Here is a 16,500-nt window from a genome sequence, read left to right as displayed (position 1 = left end):
GATGTCTTTAGAGAAGCCTAATACTTGTATTCTAGCTGAATTCCCCCTCCTGAAACTTCTTTGTTTCAAACCTCAGTGGCAGAAACAGACCAGGAATAATATTAACAATGTTATAAAAGCACCTTAGTGGCAGCAGTATGAAAAAAAGAGAATCTGTGGGTCAGCTTCTAAGACTCTGAACATATGTGAACTGAGAAGAAAAATACTTAATAGCTGAAGAGAGAATAATGTAATTATTTCTACAAGGTGATTTTCACTTCACAACTTTCAAGTACTAGAGGATGTCATTTTGTACTGAGAGGTTATCAAGTATCATGAAATTAATTTTATTATTCACTTTACCTTGGGCTTTCAGTGTTCAGAATTTTATTTTACAAGCTGGCTCCTCTGCGTAACTTTGCAAAGCCAATATTTTGATACTAAGGCAAATATGTGGTCATTCAATGTTATGTGTCCATGAACTCACAGTTTTAGAAATTGTTTTGTTCCAAAGTTTGCCTTTATATGAAGAGCAACAGAGAATAATGGTGGATAAAGGTATCATATCAGGTACTTTTTAACTGATCTGCCTTCTTTTCTTTTCAAGTTCAAGGTAATCTTTTCAATTTTCTTGTGATCAGGAGGATTGAGAAATTTTTTCTGTGATCTTAGAAAATTTGTTGTTTTTCTACACTTCATCCTCGTAAGTTTTTAAGTAAATAGAACCTTTAGTAAACATTGAATAAGCTCATACCTATGTATAGGCAATGGATAGCATACTAGAGATGATTAGTTTTCTCAAAGGCTGACCTTCCTACAGCTAAATTATTATTTATCTGTCACAGGCCATGTTTTTGCTAGTGTTCCATAAGAGTTTATGAAAGAAATGAGATTTTCTTTTTAGAATGAATCTACGTTTGGAAATTAGGATTAAAATAAGAAATTACTTATTTGATTATTCTTATTTCAGTAGTTTAGTTAGCTAAGATGTGGGAATAGAAGGGCTTGATTTTATGTAGAAGAGTTTGTGAGGTTCTTTCTTGAAAGAAAAAGATATGGAAGTTGTTTACATGAACAGAAGTTGGAAATGAAGAAAACATACTCCTGATAATTGGTTGTCTTTAATACAATAGTGAAACCTGAAAGGCTGTCTGTGACTTATTTACTGCAAGTGTTTTCTTTATATGGACTGCAAATTGGCAAAGTTTGGTCTGAGTCAATATTTTGTTAAGAGTGTTTTCTAAATTCTCACCACATTTGGCAAAAATACACTGGTAAATTAACTCTTGTAAAAGTCTGCACAAATCTGCTGAAATCTGCTGAAAATTATAATTTATACTTTCAGGTTCAGTAGAGAGATGAGATGAGAACAATCCTAATGAGGCATTGGAACGCCTTCCCTGGGTTTGAATCTCACAAGGGTAGCACCTGCTACTTTCAGACACCTTACAAAGCCACAGACTTCTGTAGCAAGCAGTGTGATTGGTTAAACATTTATTAATTGTGACAAGAACACCCAATTTATTTCAGTACTCCAGCTTATTTACTGCTCTTTCACCTTTGTATTTTGTATTGAAAAAGTAAAATGAATATTGATAGAGTTAGATATTGATTTCTAAATTTATAGTCCGTTCTCAGCCTGCAGTCAAAGTCACATACCAATAGGTTTGTGTATATTAGTAACAAAGGATGTAGCTTTACTTGTACAGAATTGAGAAACTATTGAAGCAAGAAAGTTTGAGCAGCACAGAGCTTTTTATAGTTTCAAAAATGTCATTATTAAAGGTGAAGAAAAGATGTGTTGAATAGCAGTGAAGAAAATGGGAGATAATATAGGCATGGATGGTTAGGAAGTGTCAGTACTGATACAGGAGTGTCATATTCTGTCTTTTTTCCTAGAATAAGTTTTCTATTTTGTGGATGTTTCATATATCCCATATGTGTATTGTTGAACCTAGATAGTTAATTAATCAACAAAAAACTGATACTAGTAAAAATTGGTTACTTACAATTGAAGTATGAGGTGTTGTACCATTTACATTTTCTTTTGTATGACTTCTTCCATGAAACCAGTATTATTCCAGTGATTCTGTTCACATGTGAGAACAGGTCATTCTCAATGACCTTCTCTCCCCTCTGACTACCTGTGTGTAGAGCTATTTCATGTGACACCCTGACATATTTCACTGCAACAATGCAGTGCTCTAAAGTTTGTATAAAGACCTCTTAGACAAACAAATCCATTGTCATGGAAATAGCCCTTCCAATACTGGGTCCAGTTTAGTGGCAATAATAATAAAAAAGCAACAACAACAACAAAAATTTTGTTAGGAAAAGAACATTCTTTGCATGGTAGTATTACTGCTTGAAACACATGCACTGGGAATATTTGCAGTAATTTCAGTCTTAGATTATCTAGTTTAAGTCTCATATCAAAGCAATAGGTGCTACAGAATTTTAGATACCATACGTTGAATATGCATTTATCCCAGTTCCTTTCTAATTGACTCTTCTGTACATGATTTTTGGGTTTTATCATCTCCTGTTAAATCCCTGAAGTATTTTATATATATTTTTATTTTTTAATAAGAAACATCTAAGTCTTAAATGTTGGGGGAAATATCACCAAATTCTGTTTCACATCTCTTGTTTGTATGCTTTGTAAATAGTCGTTTATTTCCAAAACAATCTTTTTACTCTGATGTTGCATTGTGTAGTTTACAGTTTGGAGCAGTGTTAAAAACCTGCAAAAACCAATTATAAGAAGAGAAAGCTATTTTTTATTTAAAATGTAGAAAATGTTTTTATAAAATAGATAAATAACTATGCATGTAATGGGCACTTTAATATTGCCTTTTGCAAAAACAAATTTCAGATGTCATATTCTTTATCTAATTGCCATGTTGCATGCACATGCTACACTTCAGGCTGGTCCTGATTGAAATGACCAAGTTAAGTCTCATTTTAAAGAATGTGTTTTAATGAAAAATATGACAGTTTCTTAATTACAGCAGAAATACTGAGCACTGCTATAATGCCATCATGACTCACTTTAACAAGGTAATCAAAAGGGTACATGTTTTCATTCCTTTTTAAAAATTGCCAACAGAACAGCTAAGCAAACTATTTTGCTGATGCTTAATATGTCAGTGATTAAAAATCAGACCTGAATATCTGCAGAACCAAAACGATGATTTGAAAAAGATTGTGATTACAGTGTGATAACGGAGGTGGCTGAGGCTGAGTTTGTGGTGAAGGTCAACTTAGTGCAGTAGTTTCAGGGGAAAGGTAAAATTTGGGGTACTTTGATGAACTGACTGTAAATTTCCAAAACTCTAGACAATTTATTATAAGCCTATTTTCTTTTAACTTGATTCACTGCTTTTCTGTCTACCAAATGTACAACTCTATAGGCAGAAATCCCTTGTCACAGGGCAATGCAACATTGGTGTGTTGTGAATCCTTTCCCCTATTGCACTGAACCATTTCTTACCCTTGGTCTGCCAAAGTCCTTCCTGGCACTTCGTGTCTGCTTGATTGTCCAGCCCATGGATTCTCATTTTTCTTCATGGCAGCAAGTTAAATGTTAGGGACTTCTTTCTTTGTTTCTTCTACCATATTGTCTACCAAACTAGAAGTTCAAATATTGCAGAGTGCCATCCAGTATTGGAATCTGCAGTTCCTTTAGAGCAAAAGACTCTCTGTGTTGAGCTTGAGGTGGCTGGGTTAGGCAAGGCAATTTACATACAAGCACCAGAGTTCAGAAAGTTCAGTAACAACCTTCAGAAAACCTGCAATTCAACCAGGACAAGCTTATCCTGGAAAATTGCTGATGGATTTCTTGTGATCTAGAGAGAAGGCAATATTCTACAGACTGTACACCCAGCCACTATAAAGTCAAGAAGAAACATTCAGATTGATAGAAGATGACTGTACCTATCTTTTCTTAGTGCTGTTGTCTTCTGAAATGTGGAAGTTTCAAAAATAATTCCCTGAATTACTCTGGAAACCTTTCCTTAGATAGCTGTTTCTGGTTAAGGAAACCATTCAAATTGCCTCTAATGGGAGCTGAACTTCATGGTCCTCATTGGTCCCTTCCAACTTAAGATGTTCTGTGATTCTGTGGATTTTTTGGCTTCACTTTCAAGAGCCATAATCCAGTTTACCAGGAATATAACCAATGAGAGCACCCTTAACATAGTGGAAATTTATGGGGGGGAAAAGGCTAAACCAGGCATTATTTTCAAGTTTCAAAGGTATGTTTCATTAAACAGTTGTACATCTGAGCACTAGCTTTGAGTGAAACAGAGATGTCAGTAGGGAGACTCGTGCTCAAGGGCAGTTATGTGCTTGGCAAGTTCTGCACATTCTCTGCCAAATATCATATTAAAGTGGTTCCCCACAGAGAGGAGCCACCTCCTTTTTATGTGCAGTCTGTTAGAACCATCACCTTTCTCAGATGGGCAAATGGATGTCCTGTAGTTTTCCTAGAACTCAACCAATAAAAGAAGTGTTTGATATTTCTGTCAGTCAGTTTTAGGTTGGTAATTGCAAAGGACTTTTGTTAAAACACAGATGGTTTGGCAGTTAAAATGTGTAGTTTTTCCTTAGTCAGCATAACTTCTTATCCCAGCTCTCCACAATAACCCCTCGGTTGCTGGTGACTAGTTTTTCTTTCTCCTGAGGGAGTAGGAAGCACTGCTGCAAACAGTCCCTGGTAGAGATTATGCAAAAACCACTTTTCATAAAAGTTTTTCAGCATATGATTCTCTTTTTGAATAAAGTAGGAGGTCTGTGCACAAACCTTATAGCTTATGCAGAAAGTTTTTGACACTTCAGAATAATAAAAATACCCATTTACCATGTGAGGAAATAAAATTAATTGATCATTGATCAGGTTTCCAGTGGAGGCAAGATTTCTGTCTTTTTGTAAAAGCCTTGCAATTGGTGGAAAAGTTCCTAATAAAATCTGTTGTACATACTCTGGATTTCACAAAGAAAATTATTTGCTTTGGATTTCCATTGGGTTTCATGGTAAGGCTGCAAGTCTTTCTATAAAAGTGAGGGAATGCTTATCAGATGGGATTAATTTTGCTGAATTTTGGGGGTTTAAACAGAACTTTGGAATGTCTCACAGTGAGAATGCTTCTTGCAAAGTGCCATCCAGTGACAGTGTTTCTGTCATCAAAGACAAGGTATAAAACAAAGGCCTCCTTTGGACTGAAGTGAAAAGACAGTCTTGGATACTGAGGGATAAATGGCAGTCTAAAAATACCAACTTTTCCAACCAATTTTATAGCAACAAAGACTGAATGGGCATGAAGTTTAACTCCACACACAGTGTAATCCAAGAAAGAATGGAAGGAGAGAAGCACCTGCAAATCCAATTTCAGGTGATCTGTGTTTCTGGATAACCAGTTATACCTAAAATTCAGTGTCACAATCTTAATTGGTGTGTGAATTTATGTTTATATATTCAGGAGAGTTGAAAAGAGATTTAGAACTAGAGTCTATGCTTCAAGATAGGGTATGTTTACCCAGGCCACATGTAATACCCCTTGAGATGGGGTAGTAAGAATGAAACTGTGGCAGTGCAGGCATCAACAAAACTCTGCTGTAGATACAGGATAAATACAGGAGTGTCCAGCACCTGCTGAAGTCATAGCTGTGTCCTCTCTGCTATTCTTATCTCTCAGTTAGAATAAAATTCAATGCAAGCAGACTTACCTGAACATAATAATTGTAAAATTATTCTTTAGACAGTCTCAGCTCAGTGTGAAGGATGTGTTAAAGTCTGGTGAAATAAAGCAGTCTCAAATATTAGCTAAATAATTTTCATATCATTCTCATAGCTGAGTTGTTTTGGTTTCGGTTTGGTGGTTTTTTTAGTAGATACACAGCCATATGTACTGAATTTTGGAAATCACTGCAGGTACTGAGTTTTCAAATCACCATGCAGCTGGTGGCTGTGCTTCTGAAGCTGTATCTGTGCAATTACCCAAAACAATTTTAAGAACATAAACATCTAGACAGTCTGATTCCCATTTTGCTAGTTAGAGAGAGCTGGCTTAGAAAGAAAGACTACAGCAATGTATTATTCTGATTGGTTTATTTGTGTATCAGGATCAGTCCCTACTGCTCTGAGCTCATCTGTCTGGTGAGGAGTCAGAAAGAAAAAGAACAGATGAAATATTAAATGCTTTCAGAAAATGAGGGGGAAAGTGCACCAGCTTTTAAAGAGAATCAGCATGTATCATTTCTGCTTCCATTGGCTGTTTATCCAACATCAATACAACACTTTAGGAGCCAAATTACTAAACAAGCTGCCAATTAGGCTTGCAGTCAGCTGGATAGATTAGTGGCTAAGAGAGGCAGATACAAGATTTTCATCTCTTGAGCCAATTACGCAAGTGAATTACCATCCACAATGCTCCTTGGAAGATTTGAGGTAGAAAGACTGACTCTGCTGTGATAGACATAAGTGAGATCCAGGGTAGGGGGTAAGGGTTAGCAGGCCATGTATTGCAAAAATTACCCAAGCAAAAAGAGATCCTTCTAGGAAAGGATTTAAAGGATTTAAGGCTGCTGGGAGCAATAGAAGAGGAAATAATAGTTGTGGTATGCTCTGCGAAGGCATTGCTGTTCTGCTCACAAGTCTTAATCATACAAAAGAAAGATGAAAGGGCAAGACTATATTTATGTACAGTGTTATTTTCTCAGAACTGTTTAAAACCCCGTTTTCTTAACATCAGAAATAGTGCAGTGGCCAGAGATGAAATTACTTCACTATGCCTTCATTTGTTTCTTAGAGCTTGGGGGGCGGGGGGGTGTGAGAGGAAAAAAAAAAGAAACAGCACAAAAAACGACATATTTTCTTAAATTACGGTTTTCTGAGAGCTTGTTCCTAGCTGTATTCTGGTTTTATTCAGCCCAATATAAGCCAAACATGCTTGATGTTAGCCTTATCCACCATACAAATAAATATTGTGACAATAGTGGTTTATGAGGTCACAGCTCCTTTATTATTCTGTAATAAACAATTACTTCAATGTTGAGCTTTGAATTTGTAGAAGCATTTTGCAAATAAAATGGGTCTGTCAGATCAAAACTGTTCATAGGCTCATTTGTTTCCTGCTGGCAATGTTGTACACTGGTGTTACATTGTTTCTTAAATATGAAGCAAATTTAAAAGCTGAACTTTTGCAAGCTGCTGTATCCAAAAATGATTAAACAGATGTGAAGCCTGCAGCAGCATTAGACCTCTGATCTGATTTTAGCTTACAGATGGAATTAAATTAATTCATGGCAATCACTGTAAAATCAAGGGTATGGCACTGAATGCTAGTGTACTGTTTAACCAGGACATACCTGTCTCAACAGCTGTTAAGAAAAAATTACTTACCTTTATTTTTCACTGAAACCTGCCTTTAATGCCACCATAAGTATCATACCAAAATTAAACAAATGTGATGAGTTTTTTGCTTTCTGCTTCCCAGTTTTGTCACTTACTACTCACAGATTTCATATTCCATGTATGTAAGGTCATATGCATAAAAAATGTAGACCTTGAAGTGTGTCTATTCATATACACAAAGATTTGAGAATTGTTTTTTTTTCTTTCAGCTGGCAGTATTGCAGAGAGAAGGAACATAAGCTGAGGGTATTTTACAGTGCTGTCTTTTCAAACAAGTTACTATGCCTTAATGTTTGCTCCTCCTCCATATAATAGCATCCACTTCTACATGCAGACTACTCATCTGGTAGATCAGGAACCAATTGTTAGGGTTGCTACACACATTTTCAGTCTGTAGAAAAAGAAGTTGTACTGTACAGGAGATTCCTACAAATTACTGCAGAGACATCCTTGTAACTCCTGGAAACCTCATACAGCAATAAAATTAGAGAAAGGTATACCCACCTTTTTTTTTTTTTTTTTCTTTTTAAATCTGTTTCTGCATAGTTATTTTTTGTGGGACAGCACAATGGATTGGTTTTGCTCTTGCTCCTGGGTGGGTCAAGACTGAACACATCCCAGAGGTAGCACAGCCCTTTTCAAGGCCATGTGCTTGGACTGTTCTCTCTAACAGACCCTACTGGCTAGTCCAAGAAGTGCCATAGGCATGAATTAAAAACTGAACTTGAAGATGAATATTGCAAGGACAATTACTGCTTTTAATTAGAAAATAAAAGCCCAAAGCACAGGAATGGGGGTCAGGGGAATAGCACATAGTGTAGCATGATTTTTAAGAGCTCTCTCCCATCATGCAGTCTATCAGCAATGCAAATGTTGGGATTTTTTCCAACCTGCTGATTGCACATGAAATGGAGGAAGAGGGAAATACCATTATCCATATTCTTTGCATTCAAGTAAAATATGTTGCATTACAGATGAATTTTTCAAGTGATGGCTGAAAAATTGCAGAAATATTAAAGGCAGACATAGGTAGTATTCAAAAAAGAACTAACTGTACTGCGATAGACTGGGTAGGGTATATTGAATATTTTTCACAATTCAAATAAAAGCAGTCTGTATTCACCTCATTTATGAGAAGTAATAATTAGTCAATTAGTAATATAGGCAAGATGAGTGTGGTTTTGGTTTTGCTTTATTCTTGCTGCAATACAAAGCCTTCAAATACATTATTCTTTGGACAGTGTATGTTGTTTGATTGTTTGCCCAAAAGTGGGTTGTGAAATCAAGTTTATGGTGCCTTCTCTTTTCTTTCTTTTTCTTTTTTCTCCCTTTTTTTTTTTTTTTTAATCTGATGATATAAAAGTAAAATAGGACTCTTAGGGAGAGCTTGTGTTTTAATAGGAGATATAAAAGTATGTACAGTGGAGACAAAAACAGTTACCATATATACACATTCTAGCAGTACTTATATGTCTTTAAAAACAAATTATTCCAATTATCCTGTCACGGAAAAGCAACATGGAATTGCTTCAAAAGGTATCAAAAATAGAAGCACCAGTTTACTAAATAACATGTCAGGGTACAGCATGTTCTTTCATATATCTTCTTTGTGAGGTTCCTCTGGCTGTCTCAGGAATTGAAATACATATAGAAAGGTACATTTGCTACTGGAAGAGCTCTGTGGGTTTTTCCCCTGAATAGATTAAAACAAAAAAGCTGTTTACGTTGTCTCAGGCTATGCCTTACATACTGTTCCAGCAGCATTGCTGCCTCTGCCTAGGCAGCATTATGAATGGTTTCATGTTTCCAGTTTTTAGGTGTCATAAAATACACCCTTGTGCTTGTTCTTTCCTGCTTGGCAGATCTGTTGGATTTCTTTTCCCCTTGAAGTTTTCCCTTAATTGTTCCGCAAACATTTACTGGAATGATTCTTCATTTTTTGCCATCACTTTTTACAAAAAGTGGACCAAAAGACAATTCCAGGGTTTTTCCTGTGACCCTTTTTTCTTTTTTAAGCTAGAAAGTATAACTGGGAAGGTTACAAAGCCTGTGTTGTGTATGCCAGGCAGTGCCAGGGAGTCATTTGTATGAAAATTGCCTCTGTCTGTGGGGGCCTGAAAAGAAAGGAAGTTTTGGACATTGAATTTTGTGCTGGTCAGTTCAAGAGGAACCCTCTCAGGGACTGGAGGCTGCTGACTTAAAAGCCTTTATTTTAAGCCTAGCATTAAGCATAGCTTCAAACCAGTATTTGGTTTGATGCCTTCCCTCAATGCACTCCTTTTTTTCCTTTGACTCAGGAACTGAGATGCTAGGAAGCAGTCTGCCTTTTATGTAGCCAGTGTTTTACTGAATATGGACACATCCATAGTGGATAATGCTGTGCTGAAGTACTGTAAATTCATCATCACAATCATGAGGTTTTTAATGTGCACCTCTCATTTTGAATTTATGTCTGTGTATGCAGTTTCCACTGTGGGTCTTTGATTTTTGTGTGTATGTGATAAATTAGGCTTTTTAGAAGCTCATGTTCAACTTCTTTGTGTTCTTGTTTAGTAAGTTAATATAATAATAAGCCAGCTGCTTGTCAATGGTAAATTCTTGGCTAAAGATATTATAGTCTCCAAGAACTCAAAATCACAGGCTTCTACTACAGTATTTTTGAAAAAGTAGCAGGCAGAATAAATAGGTAGAAAATCAAACAGTTTTGATGCTGAGCACATTGAAGGCTTTTTTTTATTTTGTTATTGGGTGGGGTGATGTTGAATAATGCTGAAAACAAAATCCAGCTGTCTACATGAAATTGCTTGTGTTCAAAACATTCAGCCCTTTTTAAAATTGCTTGTATGGTGGAAGTTGATAAATTTTAACACAAATTCTTGAAATAAAGATCCCTTGTGCAAGATACTTATATTTAGAAGGTTTATCCATGTATTGTCTCTGAACTCTGGCTTGGGGAGTGTGGTTGATTACGGGGGAAAACTGCTTTGTTATTTTGACTTCACTATTTTTTAGTTTTTTAATGATGCATTAATGGGGGAAAAAAACCCTTTTCTATAAAAAAATTAATCTGTTTTGCTAATGAATATATGCTAACACTTGCAATGTTGGTGCTCTTTTCTGTGGTACATATGCAGCCTTTCTCAAGGGTCTCAATGGTAAGAAGAGAGTGTAAACAGCACCTAGTAAAATTGAAAGCACCACAAGTAACCTTAGATATATCATTTTCACAATGTTCAATAAAAGAGAAAGTGAGTAAAGGTATAGCTGAATTTCAGAGTGGTTGACCACCTGTCTGTACTGTTTCTGTGAGAGCTATAATTGTTTAATCGGAACATTTTTATTGGGTTTTTTTTGAGGGAGATTACTGATAAATATTACTAAGACTAGAATGATGGTCATGTGGTCATGTTACTATGATGTGTCTCTTCTTAGTACCTGCATAGGACTAGAAATTCATGTGATCTTAACAATGTACTGGTAGACATCTGCAGGCGATTTATATTTTTGAAGGCTGATGTGAAATCCACCATATTGGAATATAATATGATACTGTTTGTCATAGGTAAAAACAGAATGAATTTTCAAAAGCATTAAAAATAAAAGCATTAGACTGTATTATTTAGAATCATATGCATTCAAGAGGTCAACATGTGCAAAGACAGCCTGTTCTAGAAACCTGTTAGATGAATTAGGAGAATAAGAAGGTTTAAGGCTTTACGGGAGATTATCCTGCTCTTCTCCACATGGCAGGCCGTGCTGATTAATGCTGTGTATTTCTTTAATCTCAGGGTTTGTAGGTGAAAACACCCAACCAATCCCAGAAAACAACATTGGAAACAGAATGCTTCAGAATATGGGCTGGACCCCCGGCACAGGTCTCGGACCAGACGGCAAAGGGATAGCAGAGCCCATACGAGCCATGCAGAGACCCAAAGGACTTGGACTTGGATTTAGCTGACAGAGATAAAAATAAAGCTCAAAAGTAATTGAAAAATAAACAAAAAAAAAAAAGAAAGCAAAAACTAAAAATGGCAAACATTATTTGTTGTGATTGGCAAATCCAGTTTTTCTTCTCTCAAAGATGGCTGAAGTCAACAAGCCTCACACAAGCTCCAGCAACTGCAAGGTACAGCGCCGCAGTGACAGAACCGGCATTCGAGTCTAACTTCATAATGGTGCTAAAATGTACAAAAACTCCTACTTTTTTATTTTCTGTGGTCTTAAGGTTTGTATTAAGCATAAAATTCAGTACGCTCACTTTTTTTTGTAAAAGCTTCTGACACAGCAGGTTTTAGTATATAAGTAAATTTTGTTTTGTAGGTATAATTTCATCTCAAGAGCCTTGATAAGATTTGTTGAGGAAAATTGAACTTTTTACAGCTATTATGGCTTCCCTCTTTTCAGGCAAAGTTTCCAAACCTGGTATTTATAGTGTTTAACAATATTTGAGTATAAGCTGTCATTATGGCCATAATACATACACCCTTCCCACTGGATGGTGATATGGTATGCAATTTTGTCTAAGAGCATGAAAAACAGCTTTGTTTTCATAGGAATCCAATTCCAACACCATTTTCAAGCAATGTATTACTGTCTTCCACATTCAAGCTGAAAAGTAATGCTTTTATACTTGTTTTTATGTTTACAAAACTATCTTTCCTCAGCAAACATTTTACAAAGTTAAAGTTTACTTTAAGTTTGGCTTTCCCTTCATATTAATAATCCTCAGTGTTGCCACATGTAAGAATAGTTTGAGCTTTGAAACAGGAAATTGTATTTTAGGGATGACTGTGTTTCAGTGTTTATTGAGGGGTTTGGCACATTTTAAACAATGCAGTGTTCAGCATGGTGTTAATGTTTGGTTTGTGACTGAGTTGTTGCCAATGAGCCACAACCTTTAAGGATCATGAACAGAAAAAGGGCAAGGAGAAGCAGGATTAGAATGGAGGAAAGGAAGGAAAAAGATACTTTGATGGCATCTCACAAATCTAAGCTAGCAATTTAAAATCAAGAGGGATCATTAAGTGTTTTAATCAGTATCCTAATGTATCTAATGTCAGCAGAAGCAATTTCATTAAGCACCAACCAATCAAGCTCCTAGGGTACTTATTAGTCTGCAGGATAAAACAAATTCCACTTTAAAATTAAATGATAGGGCTGAAGGAAACTGTTTTTCAGATGGTCTAAGGAGAAAACCATGCCCCTCTCACCACCCATGCCTCTAGTAACTGGCAATATTTACCCTGACTGCAGAGGGAACAGGATTTGGTTCTCCAGTCTTTTTTTGCTTCCAGAAGAGAATTTTCCTTCCACAGCTCCCAAACTGCAAAGAAAAATACTTACTTCCAGATGCTTGCAAAGATATTTCTTTAGGATAAAAAGAGCACAGCTTTGTTCATGCAACTGTGAAATGTTGTGATTAATTTTAAGACATGTTTTTATTACTTTCGTTTTTCTCTCAGCTTCACTCATTTTTCCAGGAAAATAGTAGCAGGAAGAGGAAAACCTTTAGCATTATAGCATTAAATTTGCTTAGAAGAAATGTTCATACTTTCCAGTGGGATTTCTGTCAGTTTGGGGATGTTGTTTCAGCATACCGCCATAGCATAGAGATTACAGATTACTACCTGATGTTGTTTTTATGATAGTTGAATGCACATGTTCTCTGAGTTTCAGGAAGACTATTTATTGCTGTTTAAATACTTTATATGATTGTGTGGTTTTACTTTTTAAAATTATAAGAAATTTTAAACAGAATTGGGATTTATGCAGCAACACATGCTTTTTATTGTAAGGTTTTAGGGCATAGCATAATGTGAGTTTGCCACTTCAAATATCTCTTGCACAACTGAACTTGGTTAAATACATTCCATATCCAAAGAATTTCAAGACCACATAGTTGCAAAGAGCCATGAGCCTGGAATTCTGCAGCTGGCAGAGGTGCCCACTTCTATGTTATTCCAAATAATGCATTTCTGTGGCCTGCACCTGTTCTGTCAGTGCCATGTGCTCCTGAGAGCAAGTGAACTCTGACAAACTCTTTGGTTTGTACACTGCAATCAGAAATCCCTTAAAATCATTTTCAACGTGTGAGGTGCAAAAGTAAGTCTTTTAAGATCTGTTTCTTATAGCTCTAGCTGCAAAACTGTGAAGGAGTGCTCAGTCTGTTGAATTTCTACTGTTTTGCTTTAGTTCCAACACCTGCATGTCTTGGACTGGAAGTATGGCACCTATAACACTTCTTTGAAGTATATCTGTGCAATTTACCATAGCAGTAGTTTCTCAAGAAATAAGTGTAGAGCCCCAAAAGTACTTGAAAGTGTTTCCTGTTTTTAAAATGTAAGAGGGAAATAATGCATACATGTTGAGGAAAAACATCTTTAGCTCATGCAACTCTTTTTTCATGCATTCTTATATGTGCAGTGAAGCAGCCAGTTTAGTAGACAGTCATAGTGGAAGAACTATGTGATCAGATTGAAAAATCTTAACCTTTTTTCTTCTAAATCAGCCTTTTAGTGAGAATCTATTAGACATTAAGATTAAACTGGTTTTGATATAGAGATAGATACACTTTGTTTTCCCCAGGTATTATCAATAGATGCCACAACTGACAGTACACTTTATCTGTTAGAAGCTGTAGAACAAAGTGATTTATCAAAATATTTTCATGTAGTGTTTTTAGATATTTTTGTGCAGTAAAATTCCCATTCTGGCTCACACTATGATTTCATTTTCATTTTTTCATATCTCATCAGAGTGGTTTTAAAGATAATTCCAGCAGTGTGATTTTGCACAGTTAAAGCTAGTGTTTAGAAACAAAACAAAAATGAATTGTAGGTTTTTTCCTTTTTTTAAAGCCTTTGCAATGTTATTTGGCTTTGAAACAGGTCAAAATCCTTGGATTTACTTTTTGTTTTCTTCAGATCTTACCTATGTCCAACCTGCAATCATACTATGGTACCTGCTATAAAGCTGGCACACATTATTTTAAAATACATATTGAAGTTTTTTCAGATGATAATTCTTTATGCCTGTGACACTGAAGTTTTTGCCTACATAAATAAATATGGGATCATCTTGTATCTAAAGATTGTCATCCATCACTTGCCAGATTCTTTCCATTTAAGTATTTGAATCAGTAGCTCAGCTGTTACCATGATATTCTTCCTCTGAAGAATGTTTAGTGAAGAGACGTTGCCTATTATCAGCACTGCGTTTTGCTACATGTTCCATGGTGTCTCAAAGTTCTGTGAATTGAGCCATTAACTGTTAATAAAAGAAACCCATGAGCAGTATCTTATTTCTAAATAAATATTTGTCGAAGTCAGAGGAGCATTATCAATATGCTTGTTTTAACAAGTTTGTCCCTGCATTTGTCTTTCTGCAATTAGGTCAATAATGGGTGTAGAACAGCAGTAAATAGCTAAATAATATGTATAGAATGCTTTGCTTTAACAACACAAATGCAAGATGAAATAAAATAAATAGACTCAGTTCTTCATGGGCTTTGTATGTTCTTTTCTTTAAACAACTCTTTTCAGTAGTGTTGTTATTGCACAGGTGAGTACAAAAATGTGCTGTTTCTGGAAGTATAATTGAAGTGGCTAATATGTACCAAGCAAATGCATGCTATGTTAAGCTATTACACTGTCTTTTATGTACCTTTTTATTACTTCTTTCCTAGTTTATTATTATCCTGCTGAAGATGTTACACCACAATATCAGGAAGTGTATTGTTTAAGATGTTTAAGTACTTTTGTTATCATATTCTTCTAAGAGTTCTAAGTACAAGTTCCTTTCACTCCTTATGTATGTGTATACTTTGATAACCATGACAGGGCCTTGTGCTTTCTCTTCAAACAGTTCTCCAGAATTGTTTCTCCAAGGAGAACTCACACAACCTTTGTTTTATTTTCTAATTAGACTTCCATCCTTAGCAGAGTTTTCAGGAGCAGTGGGGTAGCTGCAAAAGGGTTAGCACACATTTACTTGCAACTGAGCACATTAAGTTGTTTGGGCTTCTTATGATTCTCTTCTGTCCTACAACAAAACAGATATTGGAGCTCTTTTGATCATGTTGCTTATATTTGAATATTCAATCATTAAGTAATAGATTATGTAAGCTTTATTTCCCCCACCAATGAGAACTGGTTTTTAACAGCTATGAAAATTGGTTTAAATTAATATAAGGTATTCTATCTATAGAAAGTTGTTATTTTGGCCTGTTTATAACATTGTTATGATGAATTTAAGTACTGGGGAGTTTGACTTCTGAAACTGTGAATATAAGTCATTAGCCTCTGAGATAAGTATGTGTTATTTTAAAATATATGAGCTTATTGAAATATCATTCAGAATATTTTGTTATAGATATGCTCATTTCAGTTGTGTCTTGTCCATAGTGTTATCTTTTCTTCTTAATGCTTTTCTGTTTTTCTGAAAAAAAACAGCCCTGTGCTTTTAAGTGATAATACTCAGTGTTTCCTGTCTTGAACTGTAATCTCTTGTATGTGCCAGGTGATGCCACTCAAGATTTTCTGTCATTTCTACTCCTCTATTCTACAGAAGTTGTTTATCCAGCCTCTTCCTAGGACACTTTCCTGAAGAGCCACCTGTTGTCTTCATCAGTTGTAAGAGATTTTGGCACTGAGAACTTGGGATTTCTTTGTCCTTGACTAGGATGTTGTGTTGGTCCCTCTCCTTCCTGTGGCTCCAAGTCAGTGAGAGATTTCTAATAATCACCTATCTGCCACTGGCTTCAGAATTTTAGACTTACTACTTAAGTCTAAAAACAAGCAGCATGGGAGAATTTGCAGACTGAGGCTGTGATTTCTTCCTTGTAAATGATACAAGTCCTAAATTTTCCATGGCATCACAGTTTCCTCAGGTCCCAGCTGCCTGTTTGCAGGATTGTGCTGGCCCATCTTCAGCACTGAGCTCTTCTAGAGCTGCTCTTTGTCTGCTGTAATGTACAGGGAGGTAGGTAGGTAATGTCAGTCTGTCTATCCTTGGAGTACCCACAGTGTGGGCAGTCAGGCTGCCATGTCAGCCTGGAATATCTTGATTTTGCACAGTTCAAATTAAGGCACAGCAAGCCACTCATATCA

At 35.9% G+C, this 16,500-nt stretch overlaps 1 protein-coding gene across 1 annotated transcript in view; it reads left to right on the top strand.

The window, feature by feature from the left end:
• GPATCH2 (G-patch domain containing 2) overlaps nucleotides 1–14,894 on the top strand; it is a 118,682-nt gene extending 103,788 nt beyond the window's left edge. Inside the window, exon 10 of the mRNA XM_021547590.4 lies at nucleotides 11,182–14,894. Coding sequence (XP_021403265.4) covers nucleotides 11,182–11,351 — 170 coding nt within the window. The 3' untranslated portion in view covers nucleotides 11,352–14,894. The remainder of the gene's footprint in view (nucleotides 1–11,181) is intronic.
• Nucleotides 14,895–16,500: the final 1,606 nt, after the last annotated feature.

Source organism: Lonchura striata, chromosome 3, assembly GCF_050655825.1.
Source record: "Lonchura striata isolate lonStrDom1 chromosome 3, ASM5065582v1, whole genome shotgun sequence".
Taxonomy (NCBI): Eukaryota; Metazoa; Chordata; class Aves; order Passeriformes; family Estrildidae; genus Lonchura; species Lonchura striata.
The sequence above is the reverse complement of the archived record's forward strand: the minus strand, read 5'-3'. Positions and strand labels throughout refer to the sequence as shown.